This window comes from Echeneis naucrates, chromosome 9 (assembly GCF_900963305.1).
Source record: "Echeneis naucrates chromosome 9, fEcheNa1.1, whole genome shotgun sequence".
Classification (NCBI taxonomy): Eukaryota; Metazoa; Chordata; class Actinopteri; order Carangiformes; family Echeneidae; genus Echeneis; species Echeneis naucrates.
Window position 1 is genome coordinate 8,156,316 of NC_042519.1, and position 22,564 is coordinate 8,178,879.

General features: G+C 44.4%; 1 protein-coding gene across 3 annotated transcripts in view; it reads left to right on the top strand.

Annotated features, from left to right (window-relative positions):
- The window catches only part of LOC115049366 (tetratricopeptide repeat protein 28), a 158,536-nt gene that overhangs the window by 100,624 nt on the left and 35,348 nt on the right, over positions 1–22,564 (top strand). For all 3 annotated transcript variants that reach the window (XM_029511505.1, XM_029511506.1, XM_029511507.1), the window contains 2 exons: positions 653–925; positions 1,900–2,030. In XM_029511505.1, the coding sequence (XP_029367365.1) occupies positions 653–925; positions 1,900–2,030 (404 nt within the window). The remainder of the gene's footprint in view (positions 1–652; positions 926–1,899; positions 2,031–22,564) is intronic.

Here is a 22,564-nt window from a genome sequence, read left to right on the forward strand (position 1 = left end):
ATCTGGAGGGGCTGTGGATCCTGAATCCCGCGTGGCACCACCATTGATTTATGTCATTGTGTGCATTTTCAGCCTCTCCAAAGGTCACCTTGTGTGTCTGCTTTACTCTGCATTCCTCTGTTGTTGCTACTGTTGTGCATTAGCTGCATTAGTTTCCCCGTCACTCTTTTAAACAGTATTGCAAATCCCACTCAGCCATCTCTATTCTCTCAACCGCATCGACTGACGCAAAGAGAAAGGCAGAAATATAATTTTGCTGTTTGGTTTGTTAAGACATTTGCTCACAGGGGTCTAAACTTGTGCTATTTTTATGTGGTGTTGTCGGAAATTGCCCGAGAATACCCTGGTCTAAGTGGATGCTGAAAAATGGCTTGTTTGTTGTGTTATTGTCATTGTTAGCCATCTCTCAGCCAAGCCACAGGTCGTGCTTATCGAAGCAGGAAAAACACAACCATTACTGGAGAAAAGCAGAACCTGAATTCAGACAGCCGTTATATTTTTCAGTTGTGGTAAACACGTAACACAGTTACTGCAATTAATGTCAGATATTGTTGTCAGTTACCATGTCAGCACAAGGTTATGTTGTGGCGTATGTTGAAGTCTGTTTTTAATCTTTCTTTCTCTCCGTCTTTCTCATGTCCTCCCTGCACAGAGTCTCTCGAGCCCACCTATCAGCAGCTGCAAAAGATGAAGCTGGACAAAAGTCCCTTTGTGGTGGTGTCTGTGATTGGCCAGGAGCTGCTGACAGCGGGCCACCACACAGCCTCTGTTGTGGTACTGGAAGCCGCTTTGAAGATCGGCACATGCAGCCTCAAGCTCCGCGGTTCCGTCTTCTCGGCCCTCAGCAGCGCCCACTGGTCCCTGGGCAACACAGAGAAGAGCACTGGCTACATGCAGCAAGACTTAGAGGTGGCCAAGACCTTAGGTAAAAGGCCTGAAATGGGGAAGAGGGATTGATCAACGTTTGATAATTCTACCAATCTTGTAATTTGACTCACTGACTAAATGACTCATTGTCTTTTGCAATGAGTCATTTAACACCATTGCATGCCTGACATCTCAAAGTTTTTGATTTTGTCCAGCCAACATTCTAAAACCAGATGAAATTTGAAACCTCTCCTCAACCAATTGTCTTGGAAAAAAATTTAACTCATACTTATATGACTACATTAGTCTCAGCTTTTTTGTTTGTGCTAATTAATATGTTTAAGGTGGGACCACGTTGTTGTTATTACTACGATGAACATCATCATCAACTTGAGCATGTTAGCATACGAAAACTACCAATGAGCTCAAAGCAGTGCTGCTTGTAGCTGCACAGTATCTTAGCCTTGTTTTTGTGTATCTCAATTAAAGCAGAATACCAATGTCATTGTAAATGACAGTGTAGTTTGTTAATGTGGGAAATATCCCCTTGCTAATAAAGGAAGAGGAGAGGGGGCTGGAGGTAGAGACAGTAATGGAAAGAAAAAAATTCAGAAAGGGAAGGTAGGAGGAAAATGAAAAAGAGAGTAGCACTGACTGGCTCCGCTCTTCTCACCCCCACACAGTTTGACACATGACTGGGCAAAGCAGCTGAAGATAAGGAGTTGTGGTTCTCAGGTGGAGCACAGAGACTTGTGCTTTGCTTTGGCCCTGTCTGTGGGGCCTCTCTGTCAGGCAGAAATAATAAGGCTTTACCCTCTCACCCTCTGGAGCATTGAGATCAGAACACAACCAGCTGTCAGGGAAGCCGCTCTATTATGGAGAACATATACGGCCACTTTCCCTTTTAAGGGAGCAGTGGCGTGCTGGTGGCATAGATGTGGTTCATCACTTCACTGTTCAACAATGTGGGATGATGTGAAATAAACAACAGCTGCTTTGTAAATATTCCGTTTTTGGTTTTGTTCCCACCAGGTGACCAAACAGGGGAATGCCGCGCTCATGGGAATCTGGGTTCGGCATTCTTCTCCAAGGGAAACTACCGCGAAGCGCTGACCAACCATCGCAACCAGCTGGTTCTGGCCATGAAGCTAAAGGACAGAGAGGTAAGAGGAACACACAGGGTGGAGGCTTGGGAGGAGTTTACAGCAGTGTTAAATGGATAGCCATTGCAGAGGACAATGAATTGAGGTTACATAGCTCTTTTTTTCTAAGTATGTTATCATGTTGGAGGGGTGGGATTGTGCTTTTCCCAGCATTCTTTGGTTCTGGCTGTTTAGAGGGTATCTGAAGGAGGGGTATGAAGGACATAGATACTGCTGCTCTTTGTCTATTTAGAAAAGTGGGTGTCAAGTTGGTGCATAGAACGCATGAAGGTGATGGTGGAGGAGAGAGAGTGAGGCTGTTGAAGCAAAGGCCAACAGGATAGCCTTCGCAGCTGGTTCACCTTATTATCAATGCAAACCATTTATGCAGATGTAATGCAGATGTTTATCTGGTCCATGTTTCATTAAGTCTGGGGCTCTAGAACAGCTGCCTGTTGTGGAATGTAATTTACACAGATTAAATTGTTTGGATATGGGGCAGAGAAAGAAAAGGGAAGAGTGGGAGTGAAAAATGAATATGGAGGATAGGGAGAGAAATGAGGCTTTTTACTGTCTGGTGCCCTCTTTCTCTCTCTGTTTGCCTCCTACCTCACTGTCTGTCTCCGCCTGACCTCTGTGGGCATTGTTGGAGGTTGACAGGTGCTTGTTCCAACACAATTTCCGTCACACAAGGAGAAGAATGGCCCCCGTTTCCCCTTCATTCCTTATCCTCCCCACCAGGCCGACAGGACCTGCTTGTTTGTGTTGCCTGATATCAGGAGACATTTAAACAGTCCAGTCAAACACAGCACAATGCAGCAGGATGACACTAACGGCTGAAGAATGAGGCCAGAGGTCCCCTTGACATCTCTCCCTTCCGTAGTTTGAGGATTTGTGGAGAGCAAAAGTATTAATATGAGTCCACATCAGTGCCAAAACCTCTGTCATGTAATGAGGTTAGAGAGAGAGACGGAGTGAGAGACTTAAGAGGGCACAGACAATGTCCTTAGTGCCTGCTCTGAGAGTTCGACTGCTCTGCGTGTGCTTGGCTGTAGCAGTAATTGGCCGACCAAATGTCTCATTGAATGGTTTATCTTGCGAGTATTCCCGTGTGTGTATATGCCATATCCCTGCTACTTTTCTACATTTTTCTGCAACTAATGACATTTAAGGACCTCACAGGGCAGTATCAGCAAATCAGTAACAAGCTGCTTTGTTCCACAGTACATCACGTTTTCGTCATGCCCATCACACGTTTGCTTCTTCGAGAACAATACCCGCACTGCACCTACACACTGACGCCAAATGGACCACGCGTGACTATCAGAGTGTCCTAGTGCCCAGTGCAAGACATTAAGCACCGCTAATCATTGCATCGCTTACGAACAATCCCAATTGGCCCTGCACGGCCCACCCTACTACCTCCCTCTTCCTCTGAAGGCCCCCTAATCAGAGTCATATGTGTGTCACACCACCTGGTCTCCTTCAGAACACACTGGAGCCCGGCGGATAGCTCTTTACAGCCGGGCCTGGTATTTTTGTTTCTGATGTGGACTTTTTATCTGGCCTTTTTGAAACTGAGGTCACTTCCTAGTGGCTGGGGACAGGATGTTGTTTCTGACTGGGATTTCCAGTGTGCTTCCTTCACTCTGGGAGTGTGGCGATGAGGGAGAAGAGACTTAAAATGGCCAGTCAATGCAGTCCTCGCTGACATAGGAATCGGTGCCATATGCGAATTGAAATAACTTTGATTAGAGTTCACAGCAGTTGCTGAGAATTTCCCTGAGACTTTAGGGAAATCAAGTAGTTGGTGAAATGGTAGATTCAATAAAAGGACTTGGTGGACCATGTGGCTTTGATATGATGTTGGGGTGTGGGTTTTGATTCTGTTCAGCTTCAGGTTTTGATTGTGTGGATGAAAATCTTGGAAGATGATAACAGAAACATTTAATAAACTCTGTGAACTTGATACAGCTTTTCTCTGTGTGCTTGTGTGTCTGTATGTGTGTGTGTGTGTGTGTGTGTGTGTGTGTGCGTGTGGGTGCAGGCCATCACACCTATCGATTCCAATAAGTGTGTACTCATCATGTTAATTGCCGCCATCTGGGTTGGTTAAACCCAAACGGTTGTAAACCTCCATCACATCTCAGACTCCAACTTCAATGTTCAACTTTGACCTTAGCTGTAAAGCTGCAATGAGGATCCATTACTGGCATTTTAGGATCATGTGTTTGCTGGTTTCTCTTGCCATGCTGAATTGCCATCATAATGAATCGCTTTCAAAGGGTCTTCCAAATGAAAAAATATAATGAAATGCGTCTCGCTGAATACAGTGATATCTAATCATATTAATAACAGGAAAAATGTAAATGTGGTCGTAATAAAATGTAATTTAATTATCCTCTGAATCCTCTGTCATGAACTTAAATGAAAGTCTTCACCGCTAGGAAACATATACAGTAATGTCTATTTCTGCTAAAGTAAAACTAATACTAATGGTGAGGTATAGCATAACTCAAATATGGACAGTTAAGCTACTACTCTCTACTGTGGGGTACTGTGGGAACAGTGGCGTGTGTGATGAAGGAGCAGAGCAAGACAAAAAGCAGAGATGAGTTTTCTCTATAACTCAAGAGGCAGTACAGAGCCCTGGTCCTGTTATATCAGTAAAGGAGCCATGTATGGGATCTCTTTTCATCTTCTAATAATCTCAGCTGAGGCTCTTTACAGCACAGAACAGCAAAAAAAGAAAAAAAAAAAAAAAAGTCTGGGTTAGTCTTGGCCACTTGCCTGTATCTGAGTAGCGGACTTTTTGACACCAATAAATCGTCACGAATCTGACCGAGAAACTCATCTGTAAAGACAAAAACTTAAAAAAAAAAAAAAAAAAAAAAGAAAGAAAGAAAGAAAACAAAACAGTGAAGAAGAGAGAGCTGGGAATATGCTCAAAGAGTGAGCACTCTGTCATCCGCAACTTGGACTGGAAGCTGCAGTCCAAACCAGTGAGGTCATAGGCTAGCGTGAAGTTAGTGTTTTTCTTTAGCGCGTTGCCTTTTGGAAATATCCTTAGCAGATTTTCGGCTGTTATATATACTGCAGCTAGAACATAAACATACACTCTAGCCTTTCCAACTGTGTGCGTCTTTCCCAACTTGACTCTTTGTCCCAGTTTCCACACCTGGCTTCATCCGAGAACTGCCAGCAACCCATCTTTAACAAAGGCCTTCTCTGTCATTTTGAAACAAAGCTGTTAAACCAGGTCTTTCCTCTCCTGTCCCCTCTGTTTGTCTGTGACGTTTTCATGCTAAATAGTAGGTTTAAGTAGAGGGAGGTAACCCCTAATTTGGGGTGTGAGTATTTAGGAGAAACTGAGGCAGGCTGGTAGCGGTGCACTCTGTAATTATGTCTTGTGTGATGTTAAAAAGAGTCTCCGCTGGTGACTCCCCCAACCCCAAGTTGAAGTGGAAATCAAGATGAGGAAAAAGTAAAAAGGATACAAACAATGATTTTTTTTTTTTTCCACAGGCTCTGCAGTTCTTCTCTGTCTCCCACCACCATTCTGTTTTTTTAACTTTAGCTTTGTTTATCTATGCTCTTTCTGCCTCTCGCTCCATCTGCCGAAAGGCATTTACCCAAACTTTGCCCCTTCGCTCTGAAAATGACATGGACTATTTCATCATGGGTGTTTATTTTGCTGCTAGGTTTGGGGCTGCGTGGATCCTGCTGGTTCCAAACTGGTGTAATGAGTCTGAAGACTGAGAGATGAGCCTCTAAATTAGGGGTGAGGAAGAGGACTAAGTGTGGGTGTTCCTCTTGTCAGGGTCAAGGTTTGTCAGTGTTTGTCAGCACTCTCACAGAAGAGGGGATCATTAAGAAGTCATTAGGGTATGGATGTGTGCCCCCACCGCCTTTCATGGAGCTCATGGTAATAGACGATGGCAGAGGGTTTGGCACCCCTCTTTCTTTGCCTCCACTGATTAATACGGATGATTTGGGGATGATTAGAGGGGCTAATTTGGTGAAATGTTGGATGGGGGCAGTAGGAGAACAGAGTCCGACCATATAAAAGTCTTGCGCACTTCATAAGGCAGGTTAGCCTGTGAGTGCAGGCAGCTGTTGATAGTATTTTCCAGGTTAAACCACTTTGAGCAGTACTGCTAAACCCAGAAGCAACCGCCTCTTCACCTGTGCTGTTTGGCTGAGGTGCAGAGCTTTCCATGCAGAAGCAGCTCGAACAGCATGTCCAGCCTGCTGTGCCTTAATGACACACAGGCTCTCCTCGGCCCAGTGGTTTAGAACTGCTCTACAGCGGCTCGCTTAGCCATGAATCATGGGAGATGGACGGCAGGCATTAGCCAATGGGCCATGACCAGAACTGGGAAACAAGGATTTGTGTGTGTGTGTGTGTGTGTGTGTGTGTGTGTGTGTGTGTGTGTGTGTAGGTACATTATTTGTAGCACGCATCTCTTTTCCTCCTATTCCAATATCGTGTGAATGCATCATGTCCTGTACATGAGCATGTTTGTCTTGGAGCATTTCAGTGTGTTTTGCACAGAAATATAAAGCACCTTTCTCAGAAAAATGTGGGACAATAAAAAATATTGTACACACGTAAAGTCTGCGATTGTTTCCCACCTTATGGGTTTGGTTGAACTGCTCTGAAGATTTACTGCTCTTGATTTGATTGTTGCAGCACATACACATTCTCTTCACATATCAGCAGATGTGCTCCCATGTGTGTGAGAGAGAAAGCTTGTGTGAACGTGAATGACGCCTGTGGCTATGATTTGTGCTTGCACAGGTTGTGGTGTAATGGTGTATGTACTGACTTACCATGTCCCCATAACGTATCATTGACCCTGAACATGGAGCTCTGTGTGTGCTCGCATGGCAAAATCAAGGATCATAAACATGTATTTCCTCTGTGTGTGTGTGTGTGTGTATGCGCACGTATGCAAACCTGTGCATGTGTTGTGCATTTGCTGCATTGGAGGTGACGCAGCTTTGTGTCTTCCCCAGTGGAGCATTTGGAAGGCTGTCAGAGAGATGAATGACTGCCGTTATATCGACTACTGCTCTGCTTCTCTGCTGCCTCCTCTCTCTCTCTCTGGCTATCCCCCCTCCTTAGTTCCCCATGCTCCATTTCTCCTCTCCTCTGCCCTTCCCCATCACCTTAGCTTCTTTTCTTCTCTTCCACCTCACCCCCTCAGCACACATTTCCCACTCAGTGCATCTGTTTCTATTCCTCTCTATCTTGTTTGTCTTGTCCTTTCTGTTTTACAGAATCCATGTCACCGTATTTTGTGGGAGAGTGGTTTTAGTCAGAGCAGACATGATCCACTTTTAAAAGAATTTTTGTCATCACAGGCTTTTAAATCAGATTTTTAAATTGGCTTTACAAAGTTCAATGCTACGGGCTCCTACTTGTGGCATCAGCACACAAGCGTTGCATGTCTTTCTACTTATGCCGCTCTAACAAATCCTTAATCTAACCACAGCAGTGCCTTGTGTAGATTGAACTGCTCACAGTTGGGAATTTGAGTAATTTGTCTTGAATATTACACCTTGTCTATCTTTTTCTCCCATGCTGGTCCAATCAATGGCAATACAGTGGGATAGATTAGATAACAAATAAACAGTGACACGGTCACAGGAGACTCCTTCGCTTTCTGATATGCTGTTGTGGTGCACTATATGATTATAGATGACAACCAACAGACTTATAGATAGTGCTCATCAGAGGGAGGAGGGGACCCAGCAGGCTCCTATGGGGTTTCCACTGCACAGCAGGACACTGAGTACGCCATAGAGATTGCAATCATTAGGAAAATCAAACGTCCGATCATTTATCTTGGCACAGGGATTTGATGTCACACGGTGAGAGGGATGAAGACAGAATGTGCCAACTCATCCTCTCTGGATGTGGCTGACGATAAGGGATGGAGCCCAATTGAAGGTGTCAGCCGGCAGAACGTTAGTTAACATGGCTTTGATTGGAATTAATTGCATGTCTGCATAACTGAAACACTCCCATCTCCGTTTCTTGCCACTATTTTGAGCGGTCCCATTATAGTTCTCACTTTCTGGAAAGCTCGCTATTGGTCCAGAGAGACTGGCTAATGTGTTGGCTTTCAACCTGTGTGATTAATTCATTATCTGCTCTCATCAACGCAATTCTTATTACAGAGTTGGTGAGTCATTTTCATTAAAATTCTGATCCTTGCCTTCGGGGCAATCTAAGTGTTATTCACTGGTGACCAAAAATGCATCAGAGTCCAGACTTAGGGCAGACCTCCCGGCTAAACCTGGCACACCCTCCTCCTCCTCCCCTCTGGCCTCGGTCCAGCTCAGCTTTCATCCAGGCTGGCCAGAGAGCCATTTAAAGCTCTGGAACTGCATCCCTTTCTCCAGCCCAATCGATAGTGGAGCTGTCAGCAAGACGAATGGAGGCTTTAGGAAGTCCATTTTAATGAAGGAGACGGAGAAGGAACCAGGGAAAGAGAGGTACTTGGAAAAAGGGAGGGCCATTGAAGGTAGTTATGAAGGAAAGGAGAGAGAAAGGTTAGAGAAAAGGAAGGAGAGAGTAGCGGAAAAGGAATGTGTGTATGTGTTTATTGACCGTATATGTGTAGAATTATGTGTGCACTGTGTAACACTGTCTCTAGTGACAAAGGTTGAGGAGGGGCGGACTGGGCTGATTTAGCTACAGAAAGACCTATTTCTAGCTCAGCAGTGTGAAAGCACTCCTTAGCTACAGTGTCTTGTAAAGTGCACCCCAACACAGAAACCTATATTAGTGGACCAAGGGGATTTCATCTGTCCAACACTCCAACACCGCATCAAGTCCTTACGCCCTCGATTCATGTCAACAACTCAGAAGGCATTGTTGTGACAAGGGAGAGCTACAAATCCAAGGCAACTCCCTCCACAACTGCCTTCAACAACACAGTGAGTCACATAAAGAGACATTAGCATTGAGAAGATGTCCTATGGAGCAGACATTTAACTTGGGATTTTGTTTTCAGCTTGTTTAATATGCATTCTGAGTGGACACCCTTTGCCTTCTGTCAATACAGAGAAAAGGCCGCATGCTAATTGGTGATTAGGAAATGAGGGCAGAGGTTAGGAGCAGCCGGTATTGTAGACCTGCTGTGTCCTCTGGGCAGGGGCCTGGCAAAATGCTTTTTTCACTCATTGGAGGAATTACTGGCCGTGATTAGTGAGAGTGACTTTGAAACTGATTGTTGATTGATGCATAAAGCCAAATACAATCAGCCTGATGAGTACTACCCTACATGATAGTACTCTGGTAAAACCACTGACATCCAAACAGAGAAAACACAACACTCAAGCACCATTTAACGTCTTCCCTTCTTACCCGAGGTAGTGACCTTTATGTTAGCTTCATCTTAAACATAAAAGAAATGGAAGGATTCCCTTTCATCTGCTTCTAATGCCTCAAAAGTAAAACAGTTTTGACATTAAAAACCTGTGGCGCAGTCTATTTTGTTCTTCCCTCACTTTCTCGTGTCCCTAAAGAACGATGCTTTGTAGAGATTTGCACCTCCTACTTCTGTGCTTTGCCTTTCTCAGATCTTTAAAGAGTGAAGTCCAAGATAGGATCCAGATTACGCCTCACCACTCGCCCATCTGTAAAATGGAGATGAACTTGTCCTCAGAGATAAGGTGATATTCAGAAGTTGTGGTGGAGCTGCCGACCAGTTTGTGTGTGTGTGTGTGTGTGAATGGTTTCTGTATTACGAGGAAACAAGGTGTCTCCCAGGGAGCGAGAGGTCAGCGCAGCTGCAAGCGTTTGATGTTTGCAGTATATATAGCCGTGGCACACACTGGGATGTAGGAGACAGCATTTTTGCAGAATGAGGAAACGGTCTTCTGCAAGACTCCCTGTCATCATGCCAAACACAGGGATTACAGCCACTCAGTTTGGCTGAGATCGAGCCTCCCAACAATTCCTATACACTGGACTTGCTCTCTTTTACGTCCTCTCTCTGTTTCTCTCCGTTCTCATCTTTAGCTTTGGTCCCAGGTTACAGCACTGTCAGCATTCTTGTCCGTGTGGCACAGTATCCAGACCTTCCCCACTCTTTCTTGGACAGGAGCCCTGTGTCTGTATGAGGAGGTGGAATGCGTCTTTGTGGAAAGCGCTCAGAGAAAGCAATAAAATGGAGAGAAAATACGAGGCCCCAAGTGAGTGAAATGAATGTACTCCATCTTCGGAGGGGACGGAGGCCTACGGGTTCTGTTTATACTTGACCTTGCAGCACACACAGTATGGTCTCTAAATAACAGCTGAGACGGGCCTTAGCAGGGCTACATATCAACCTAAAAAATGTGTTTTCTTAGATAGAGAAAAGGACAAAGTAGAATCCTAGCTGTAAAATATTCAGCTCTGGGCTGAGAGGTAAAGACGGCTCTGGTGTTATATTGTGCCCAGACTCAGTTTTAAAAAAGTTAGCTGTTTCTTTGGGTGTCAGCAGATTTAAACGGACCAGCAATGTGTTGTCACTGGACCTCTCAAGTTGCTAGGACAGATGCACACACACACACACACACACACACACACATGCACACATACATACACTCTACTGCTCTAATCGTACTTAACGTAATGTTTAGTTTTCTTGGTTGAGGCCTAATACATTGTGATGGATCATGTGTTTCATCTTTGCTGCAAAGGGAAGTGCGCTTCACTGTCTCACCTTTGATTACTCTTAGAAACTCTAGGACAGAAAACTCTCTGCTTATTATAAAACTTGTTGGTGTGAGTGTATTTTAGTAACCAATGGTGACTGATGAAAATGCACACACTGTGATCAAGTGGACTCTGTGGACAGGTGTAAGTCAGATGAGATGAAGTTTGGGAGATTTTATTTAGAAAATTAAACTGAACATCTGAAAGTGAAGCAGGAGAGCTGGAATATTGAAAAATGAGGTGGGGGGGGGTGGGGAGGCATGTCTCTCTCTTACTTAGTGGAAATTGCCCCCTTAACTATAAAAATGATTCTTATTTCTGCAATGTTCCTGCAAAATGGCCATAATTGGTTCACACAGTATTTTGTATCAGATTTGCTTCTGCAGATTGCGCCCAGCTGCTCGTGTGTATTACGTTATGCGCTTGTGGTGATTAAGAAAGTACTGGTGTGTGTTTGTGTGTGCCTGTGTGTGTAATGAGTTGGGCATTTGTGAATATGTGCATGGGCACGTTTTTGACTTCATCGCCATTCAGAGAGGCTTAGCGTGATTAGAGTAGTGTGATCCTCTGAAGAGTTAATGATGAGAGAAGCAGTAGCTCCACAGAGGCCAATCACACACCATCCTCTGACAGCATTCACAGGCTTATCTTGCTCTATGTATTATATGTGTGTGTGTGTGTGTGTGTGTGTGTGTGTGTGTGTGTGAGAGAGTGAGAGAGAGAGAGACTGTGTGTTCAATGCATGGCTTTTTATGTGTGGGAACATATATGAGGGAATTTCATCTATCATTTCTCACACGATAATGTTTGTTATCATCTGCCGTGAACACCATTAGAATATGCATGATATCCTTTGTCTGGGTGTTTGACATTTGGGGGTTTATGGACATACAAAGCAGAATCCATAATCATATAGCTTCATTATACCAGTGTCAAACATAGATCTGGCGCAGGAGGAGCTCTTTCTACCTTTGGGTCTAGTTCAGGGTTGTGAGGCACACTGAAGAGGACCAATGGCAGTTTCCTCCTCCCCTCACTCCAGGGGACTGACTGACAGGCTTAATGACACTGTCGGGGTTACAGCACGTCTCCAACTCATTTTCGAATGTGATTGAAGTTCGCAGTGGGTAGCTTTTCATCAGTGTTGAGCAGACAAAAGGGACTTTTTCAGTGTTGTCTTTGTATGTGTGTGCAGTTTATGTGTTTGCACATGTACGCCTGCAGCTCTGAAGAGATGCACAAGAGAAAAATTGCTTTATGGTTGTTATTCGGGTTACATTGAAATCTCACGTTCCCAGGGATATGAGTTTTGTACAAGCTTGTCTCCAGTGTGCACTAGGCCTTTTTATTGCAAACCATATATACACACTCATGCACTTTCTGACAGACAATGAAGAGAGAAGACTGCACAAACAGGATTTCATGTCTAGGTCAGTGTGTCATTAAACCAGCTTGCCTTTGTGTAGTGCTCAGAATTTACAATATGCTTTAGAACAGAAGGTAAATTTAAGAGATCACTGTCAGGGTCTCTTTGGACAGGTTTGAGAGTAGAGCAGTGTGTAGGACGTTTTATGTAATGTCCCATCTTATTTAGTCTCAGTGTGTCCATTGGCTCTGCTGGTCAGCAGACTCTTGCTTGGCTCTGGTTACAGTCCACCTCAGTTTAGGCCTGAGCTGTTCTTTGCTGCAGATGTGGGATGAGTCATGTAATAGTTGTTGGTGTTGGCCCAGCTACTAAACCCCCTTACCACTCCCCCTTATTTCCGCCCCTTTTCTTGTGCTCTTTTTCTTCTGTCCTTTAAACTAGCAGGCTCGCCTTTGTTTAGCAGCAGTTAAGCACATGTTATGACTGTGAAGCCTCCGTCCTATCACTTAAAAGCAGCATGAAAGAGGCCTGTGACTGCTTCATCATCCACTCCGGTGTTTTGCCTATTCTTCTGGCTAGTGGAGGGAGAATCCGAATCGTGCTTATGTGTATGCTTTGGATTTCAAAGTCGAAGCCCCCCCTTCCACCACCACCTGGAGCACCTTCTTTTAGCTTCAGTTTGTCCTCAGTGGGGGAAGTTTAGCAGAGCCAAGTGTTCCTCCTACGCTGGTAAATCCCACTTCTTACATTGCGTGACCTCAACACAACAGGCATTCCAGAAAAATCAGGCCTTCAAATTCCAACACAGTCCCTGCAGAGTGTTTGGTAAACATATTCTCTTCTCTGCTTGCTCTCTCTCTTCTCCCCTGAGCAGCTCTTTCCCCTTGTATCATTGTCCATTATGATGTATTACCCCTTTTTTCTCAGGTTTTTTTTTTTTTATATAAGGGAGACGGATGTGTGTTTTTTGTGGGCAAAGGGATGTGTTTGTAAGAGCAGGAAGCAGCTCTAAGCAAATGTGCAGATCGGTTGGCTTGGCTGAAATGCCCACTTAATTTGTGGCTGAAGGGCTGTAACAAAAGCCAATCACCCGTCCACTCTAGCTTCTATTCTGCCAGAGGTGAAAGATACAATCAGGGCCCCTGCTAGCAACTATTTACCCCCACTGTCAATCAGAGTCCCATGGCGTGTGATCACAGATGGAGGCACCACTGGCAGGTGGCCCAGCATCTCAGGGAAAACATGCCTTAAAAGCAGCAATAATTTCCTGACAGTCAGTTCCTGTCTCACTCAATGCAACAATCTCGGCACACCCCTTTCCATTATCCTCAACTTTGTGCCTGCATGGTTGTCGGTGCTTCCTATTACCTGCAAATGAAAGGTATCAATGCAGCTCTGCTGTACTGCCCTGGGAAATTTCAGTCTTAAAGAAACTAATTAGGCAATTTTGGTTTTGATCCCTCTGCCTTTATACACAGACACACACACTTTCAAGATCGAGGGACAAAAACGCCCCAGGAGGCACATGTGTCTTGGATGGGACATGGAAAGGAATGTTCCTGGGATTTGGTTTCCATCATGCTGCACTAAGGGAGCTTACCATCCTCATGGTCTTAAATCTCTGTCACTGTGGGAGGTAGTGTGTGCACATGTGTGTCTGCATGTGTGCATATGTGCATAATGTGTTTGTGGTTGTGACAGGACAGTCCAGCAGTAAGATCCTCCTTTTAGTCTTTATCAGGCACACCAGTTCTGTCCGCCTGGGGATAAAGCAAAAGAGGCAGTGGTGCTGAAAGCATGGGGTTAGTCTGGTGTGGCCGGGAGCTGCCACAGTCTGTGGAGCAATGAGGTGCAGAGGTGCTTTGAAGGGACAACTTCTTTTCATCCCACCAAGTGTTGGTGTTGACGCTGTGTTCTGCAGGCCGCCAAGGCCACAGTAGCCACCCTCATCAGGCTTGTAATTACATTTGGGGAATAAAAGCACAGAGGGAGGAAGGGATTTAAATAGTTTGTGCTGTGCTGGGGGTAGAACGAGGCACTTTCGCTTTTCTAACCGCATGTCATTGTGGATTTATTTGCCCACCTTGAGAGTATGAGTCAGTATAAGGCATGATCGAGCTGGCTGTTTAACTTACAGCTAAAAGATAGGAGTTAGTTCTGGTTTTATTTAATAAATGTTGACTTTCATTTTGGATTGAATGGATGGAAATTGAATGAAAAGTCTACCTAGAGTTGTCCACAAGACCACCTTGAAAAACAGAATTTGGAACACGTTTGTAAATTTAGATTGTTTTTTTTTTTTGCTAGTAAACTGTTGAGTTTTGACATCAGTCTGATACAACTGAGCAATGAAAGCATTCATTTGGCATTGTATTTCTGCCTACTTGACAAACGCATTCTTAAGGAAAATCCTGGACAGGTGCGAGAGAGCCTGGTTTATCAGAGAATAGAATAGACACACCGTGGGGAGAGTAAAATTATGGGTACTCTACCTGACACAGGTAAACATATGGATACAAACAAAACAACAATGAACATGGAAACACAAGTGAAGAGTTGCAATAACTCACAAGTAATAAAAGAAATTCCCAAAACACAAGCAAACTAGACACAGGCGATGAAAAACCATCGCCTACAGAATGCAATAAATAACAGATGAAAACTATAAGGTGCATGATTATGGTTGTTTATTGCACTTCCGTTGCAGAGGCAGAGTTTTAGGAGTCTTTAGTAGCAGGTGGTGATGTGCGTGTGTTGGGGGGTGATCAGTGTTTGTTTGTGGATCATATGGCCCAGGGGAAGAGCTTTCTTTGTTGGCAATGGCTGCATACCGCTGCTGGAAATAGGATCAGTGACAACAGTGAGATAAAAGAGGCTAAAAAGCCTCACACGTGCTCACTTGATCCATAATATGAAATTCTTTGATTTGTGGAGCTGTAGGTATCTTGATGGAAATTGGATGTAGCACTGATTTATTTTTTATTTATTTAATTTTTTTTTTATATCCCTCAGAGCTGCAACGCACAGATGGTCAAAGGAATTTGTTATCCAGTCACTAGTGAGCAACCGTTTCTCATCCACGTGATTGATTCAGGTGAAGCTAAAGCACGGAGCGACTGCAACACAGTGGTCCTGTTGCAATCATTAGTTTATTCTTAACTAGGAACTTGGAAAACAACCTCAATTCACCTCTACGTCATCTCTTCTTCACCAGTGTTGAGCTGATAATGAGATGAGATGGTAGAAATAGATCATTCAAAGGATGCACAGTAGCTTTTGCAAGTTCTGAACTGCACAGGCCCTGAGGTCTTGACAATTTATATATTCCTTTGACGTGAAGAGAAAGAGCTTAGCAGGTGACAAAGTTAGAAAACTTGTCATGCCTTAGAACTCTCACTTTACTTCTTTCAACATTGATCTACTTGAGATTCACAGTAATTTTGTGAATCTTGGCTTTTCATATGACAAAAGGAAAACATTTCAAACCAAAGCAATTTAAAACAGCTTTGCATCTTTCTATTTCACAGAAATCTGATGCAGTCTAAACCCATTAGGAATGAATTACTTGTGGCCACAGATAAATCAGAAGAGAGCATCACAAAAGCTCTGTCTCCCCTCTCAAAGAGAACAGAGAGGAGCTGAGAGTCTGGACATTTGGTTGTCACTCTTCATTTCTTTCATTGTGCCAGGCTGCTCCAGGCAACAGCTCTGGCTAGCTCATATTGATCTGGGTCCTTATACCTTAACCTGTGTTCTCTTATCTCTCCTCTCCTTTCCTCTCCTCTTACTACTCTCCTCTCCTCTCCTCGCCTCCCCTCCCCTCTCCTGCCACCTAACAAATGGAATTTCTCATGTGCCATTGGAAAAAGGTTGGACTATGTAGCCTTATATGTCAGACTATATTTGTCCAGCTGCGTTGCCTGACAGGGGTTGTACCGCCCATCCCCGGGCCTCCGAAACGCCCTTGAATAACCCTCGCCTTCTGCGTCCTTGGATTGACCCCCTGACTTCCTGCTGAATGCTCTCAGATGCAAGTGTGGGCCTGCAAGCTATTCTATATTTGGCACTGTGTCCTCAGATGCAGCAGGATGCCGTAACAACAGCTAATTATCTTTTAATGGATAGCCTTTCAAAGTGACATATCATCAGATGTTTCATCTTTTAATCTAACATTAGAGTCTTACGGACCTGTGTTATACCACAGAGCTGCACAAAGTTAAGAATATTTGCTTGTTTCAGGTTTCAGGCCCATTTAGTCATAATTCTAACAAGAACCCAAGCCAATTCACTTTGACCCATCTGAACAATCATGGGTGGGTTGGATAGGTACATTATAGCTACACTGATATCTTGAATGCCACTGATTGATAAAAATCTGGTCTGAAGTCTCTGGTGTGGCTGCACAATCAGTGTACATGTAATATATGCTTATATACCTATTACTTACATGGAGTGGGTGCTAAAAATGCTAAAAATTCAGATGTTTGGTTAAATTACATGGAACACCACAACGCAGCCTGCGGAGAAGCATATTTTCTTACCTTTCCTACTACTTGAAATTCCACCAGTGTTTCTCCATTCATCATCACAAGATTTCTTACAGTTTCACAATGAGGTGGAAAATGTATTTACACACTCACGATAAAACATGAAATGTGTCTAACGTTCTGATCTGTTAACTGTAATCAACTCGCCACAAAAAGAATCTCATTTTTGTGTGAGACAATGCACCATTGTAATTTCTACAATATGTTCCAAGGTACAAGCACGTCTGCCTTTGAAAGGGAATAGGAGATGACACTCTCTTTGGTTTATTGCATTTTACGGCCAAAACACACCTTTGATTAGCTGTCAGACTAAGTACAAGTGTTGGAGTCGTGTGCCTGATAAGGGCAACAAATTTTATCTGGCATATACTGTTGATTTCTATACTTCTTGCTGTTCATTCAGTGGTGTCACTTAAACTGCCTGGAACTGGTATTACTGACTCTGTCCCTCTCTGCTTTGACCCCAGCCTGAGGTTTTGCAAAGTGGCAAACCATGATGTTTACCCCAACCCTCCCCTGGAATGACTTTCTAACACTACTGTGATTTCCCCTTCTGTCACCACAAGGTCTCTCAAGAATTGATTCCCTACACCAGCAGGCATCACACAGCTATGCCCACAGAGATTTGACTTTAGCACAGAAATAAATTGCAGCCCCATGCAGCCCTTCAAGGCTTTGCTCTGATTTAGAGTACATTAAGATTCATTCACAGTGCCCTGCTTTCCCCCGTGTGCCACATCCTCAATTTCCTCTTCAACCAGACTTTAGATTCATGTGTTTATATCAGAAGGCAGGAGGGCTGTTTTTCCATTTGAACAATGCTAACATCCTGTCAGGGGGGACAGGAGCTGAGACTGAGATAAAGGCTATAGGGGCTGGAAAGGTGGAGTCAAGCTGCAGCTCAGTTACTGTGGTGCTCCCCCTCTCTTTTCCTCACTTAATATTAGGCCACTTCTCTAAACCTGGGTTTGTCTTGCATTGACAGAGAGAGGGGAGCTTGAAATATCAAAACCCCACACCACTTGAAATAGCAGTCAAATTTTCCACCGACAGCCATGGGGACTGTCACATCCAATTTTGCTCTGTGCCTGTTGTGAGTCCTCCTCTCTGCAGCGTGTTTGCCGCCAATTCGTAAAATGTAGCCTTAAACACACAGACAGACACCGCTACAGCAGAGATGCCCATGTGAAAATGCAGCAATACATGTAGAAATGTAGCCCTATACACACACACACACACACACACAGATGGACTCCACAAAACTCCAAGCCACACATGGTGTATTTGTGTGTAACTTTGTGTTTCTTTGTAAGGACGTGTGAGTGGATATGTGCTGGGTCTCTGGAGTGACCACAAATGATCCATCAGTTGCCTGGCACTGCACACACAACCCACAGTTCAGACAAAAAATATTTTTCTTTTTTTCTTTTTTTTTCCACTAGAAAAAGAATAACTTGCTCTGTCTCTTTTCAGTACCATTAGTCCACTTCATGCGATGCTGCATAGGTATTCTGTGTGTCTGCGTGCTGGCTTCTGATCGTACTGCATGCGTGCATGTGTGAATTTAGGACCCTCTGAGCAGCAGACAGTCTGACGGACAGCGTCACGAGTGCTCTTACCCGTAGCTTGACCTTTAGTGACAATCAATCCTGTGTGAACGTGCCCTGCGAAAACTAAAGGAATTATCAAGCTACTGGGCCATTGGCGTCATTTATCTACAAGCTGGAGGTCACACGGGCCATAGAAAAACAAGTGGCTCCCGTGGTATCTCGTCACTGTGAATAGATCAGATTAGCTTTGATGAGTAATTAAGAAAAAATTGTTCACAGCTCAACAGCCTATGGATTCTGTTTTGGTTTTCTTCCTGCTTTCCAAAATAGAGTACAGTTGAGGACACAGCCTGTTTTGCATCGATGTGGAATTCTGGACACAACAGAGTTATGAGTTTCCTGAATATTATTTCAAAACTTGGAAAGGTAAAACGAATGGTCGTGTAGTTTGGCTCCAGACGAAACAAAGTTGAATTCATCTTGGTCCATGCCTCAGTGTGTGTGTGTGTGTGTGTGTGTACACAAGCAAGCGGACGTATGCTTGTGAGCGTGCGTGTATGAAATGGAGCAATCAGGCACAGCTGTACCTGCCCTCGCTTGGCAGAGCTCAGCATTTGCCTGCTCAAAAAACAGAAGGTTTTGATATGGCGGGGAGGCAGTCATTTGGCCAATCTAATGGTTGCTCCCACAGGATCCATATCTGTGTGCAAATACAGAGCCAGAGACGAGAAAAGAGAGTACACTCATAAAACCGTCTGAATATTTGAACGTATTCATCCACACACACACACACACACACACACACAAGAAGGTGCACCGACAAACGCTTGGGCTGCTTTCAGTGCGTCCCTAGCCTGTTGTGTAGCATCTCTGAGTTGATTGCAGTTGAGATGTTTCCGTTTTTTGTCAAAATGCATCTCTGCAGGTGATTTCAGATCTGGAGACATCCTCACCCTGGGGATGTCTCCAGCGTTCTCTTCTCTCATCCTTCAAACAGAATCCCTCCCATAGCCATTTTTTTTTAGCCCCCCCCAACACACACACATACACTCTATTTCCCCCGCCCCACACCCAGTTCTGTTTGTGTGCAGTTCTGTTCCTTGCCAGCCAGATCCTGTTGCTGCCTGAGCCCATCTCGTTAGGGGAAACAGCGGTGCATGGTCCTCTTCATCCTCCCACCGCCTTTTAATTAGACAGCTGTTTGTGTGTCTTTGTACAATGGAATACATCGATACGTGTGTGTGTTTGTGTTTGGTGTTTGTAAGGAGGCCTGTTGTGTTTTCAGTCACATGACTCATCTTTTTGAAGTGATTGATATCACTGTGCCTGGTTTCTTTCTCTGAGGCTCAACCCAGGCATCATGGGGCAGTGTACACTCAGTAAACACTGACACAAACTGAATCCACACTGTGGATTTGAAAGTGCCTACAATAATCAAGGCAATGCATATGGAAATGTGACTTTATTCGAATCAGTGCAGTCGATGTGTATGTCTGTATTCATGCTTTCTGTGCCAAAGGCCAAACATATGTTATGGATGACAGGGTTGTTCCCACCCCGGCTGAAATAGAATCAAACTTGTTCTTCCTCGGTCTTGTCAAGTCTGACTCCTCTCCTCTGCCATATAATCCCATTAACAGCACTTTGCTGAAGCAGAAGCAGCCCTGCAGGACATGCAGTTTGGACAGAGGTCAGACTGTGGACTCTTTAACACCTCACATAGCCTAGCTGATTTTGTCTCACACGCTCACTTTGAGATTTATAAAAAATTGTGGATATTTTTTTTTCTTTAATGATCTCAGTTCAGTTTTTCTTTGAGGCTCAGAGAATGTGTTTACTTACAGATACGTGTTATTAAACTAACTTGCACCAACCTTGGTTATCAGCAAGCCGTAATGTAAGCCTGCCCATATGTTTGTTAGCCTGTGTCTGTCTGCTCAGATGGAGCTTCTGCACGTTCGTATTTATTAATTGTGGTTGTCTCCTCCACAAGGTCTGGTCAGCCGTAATCCGACTGTTTACATCACCATGACAACCTTGGCAACGGATGAAAGCCTTGGTTGGTTGGAGCTTTTGTGAGCTTATAGTGTCCAAAGTGAAATAAGGAGGATCATAACCACATAGCTCAATGCAGCAGCGAAGTGGTGGGCAACACGCTGCTGTTCAAGTGAAGGAAATAAAACACACACCAGGGGGGCTCCGAGCCACAAGACTCACATACCGCCAGGCCCAGCCATCAAGAGAGGCTCTGCTGTGTGACATAAGGGGCTAATTATGCTAAGTACAATACATTACCTCTAGCATGTGCATGAAAGTAGCCATTTCTCTAATGTGCTGCAGGCTATAAACATACTTAGCTGAGGAGGCTGGTAGAGGAGAATCAGCAAGAAATCCTAAACCCCTGTCCCTGTCAGAAGAAAGAAATAGAATAATGTTGTTGGAGCCGAGTGTTTCTGATTAACATGTCATCTCAACCCTCCCCTGCTGCCACCCTTATCCCTTTCTCCTCTTTCCTTGGCAGAACCAGTTTGCCTTCCATTAGGAGACCCTTGGTGCAAAATGTGTTTGCTGATTAAAGCCAGCAGTTTATCAACAGTTTATAAAGGACGGTGTTGGGATTAATCAAATCAGTACACATCCGGAGAAAGGCCGGACTCTGTAAACACAATCAGATCTGACTCTGCAGACAGAGTGAGAGAAGTGGGGAGAGAGAGTAAAAACAGGGAGGGAAGGAAGATAAGTGCAGAATCAAATTAAAATGAAGGCAATTTGGCAGAAATTATGTATTTCGGGCAATTATTTCTCTCTCAGACAGAATGTTATTTCTTGATACTGCTGGGGAGTCAAAATGAACAGTGGTGAGAGAGATATGGTCCCACTGTCTGTCCCTGAGCCAAACGCAGTGCTTCCTCTATAACTGGCAGGGCTGGCTCCTCATTATCTACCTATCTTGGCTTCCATCTGAAGAGAAAATGCAGCGTTGCAGTCTCACTTTAGAGGGACACTGATCACAAGAGCAGCTCATCTCAGCTGGAGAGAGATTGTGCTTTCTCTCCCCATGTCTCCGACTGCACACTGTTCAGGACAGACAGGGATGAGGAATCCTCTCTGTTTTCCGCTCAGAAAAGTGGAAGTTTGAGTCGGGGAGATGGAGCAAAGCTTCAAAAGGCACATGTAATTGAGCAGGCCTAGATAGGCTATCTGGGAACATGAAACAGCAACAGTTGTCACGGAGGGTAATTGCCTCCCTGGGCCTGTATAATGCCTTGTCGAGTCTTTAAACTTGAGCAAATTGCTGGAAGTCCTTATGTCAGCAGGTAATTGGTTCCAGGCATCAGCAGCTATGTGAAATGAAGGATAGATTCATAGGTGCGGTGTATGTGTGCATTTTAGAAAAAAGAATGTACGATTCAAAGAAAAGTGTTTGTCTTTAAAAACGTCAGTGGGAGCGCTCTGTTACATAGATTTTTTTTTCCCTCAATGTGCTTTGCTTTTCATTTATTCTGAGGGCTCAATACTTTCATTATGTGGCGTGAGAGCGAAGTAAAAATATCTCCTCTGTGTAGCCACATTTCTCCAAATTACATCTTGATGTATTTGTGGAATAATATCTATGTAAATTTCCAAATGGCACAGCTTGAGAAACTGAATTCAGGGAGCAGGGGGCCGCTTTTGTAACATATGGCTATGAAGGCTATTTCCGCGAACCTCTTACAGCGAAACTTACCTGGCCCGCTAAGGTGACCAAGGTCATCTCTGCTGCTGAGGCCCCAAGCGAGACAATATATGCAGCAATGCAGCCTTAACTGTCTGCCTGCTTGTCCTCTCCTCAGGGCATGCGTCCAAACCTCCCACCCCACCCCTGGATGGAGGGTGCAGAGCGGGACCTCAGGAAGGGAGATGCTTTATTAGCTGGCCCTGCATGATTAATTGAACATCTGTTCACACAAAGACAGCTGACCCTTATTCCCAGCTGTTTATCCTCTGTATAAACAGTTAATAAGCCTACAGTGAATGTGTCACATAGGAGGTCATGACTGAATTTTGCAAAAGCCCTCCATTTCTCTGCTCTGCCTCTCCTTTTGCAGTTGGAGATGTTGCTCTCTGCAGTTTTATTTTCACAGGTGCACACCGTTGGAGAATATGGATGGTAGAGTAGGTGAGAACACACTGAATATTGCTCTCTACGCTTGTCGCTGGAGGGGTCTCTTCCTGCACTCAGTCAATCAGCCTGTTGGGCCCCCCGCAGCTCTGGTGTGAAGCTAAAACCCCTCTCCTCCATCCTGATTAGCGGTGTCTTTGTTCTGTTGGTGGTAGCACGCTATGAAGCGTGATGGCAGTGGGCAAACTGTGACTTTAAAGAAAGCCTGCCGCTGCGT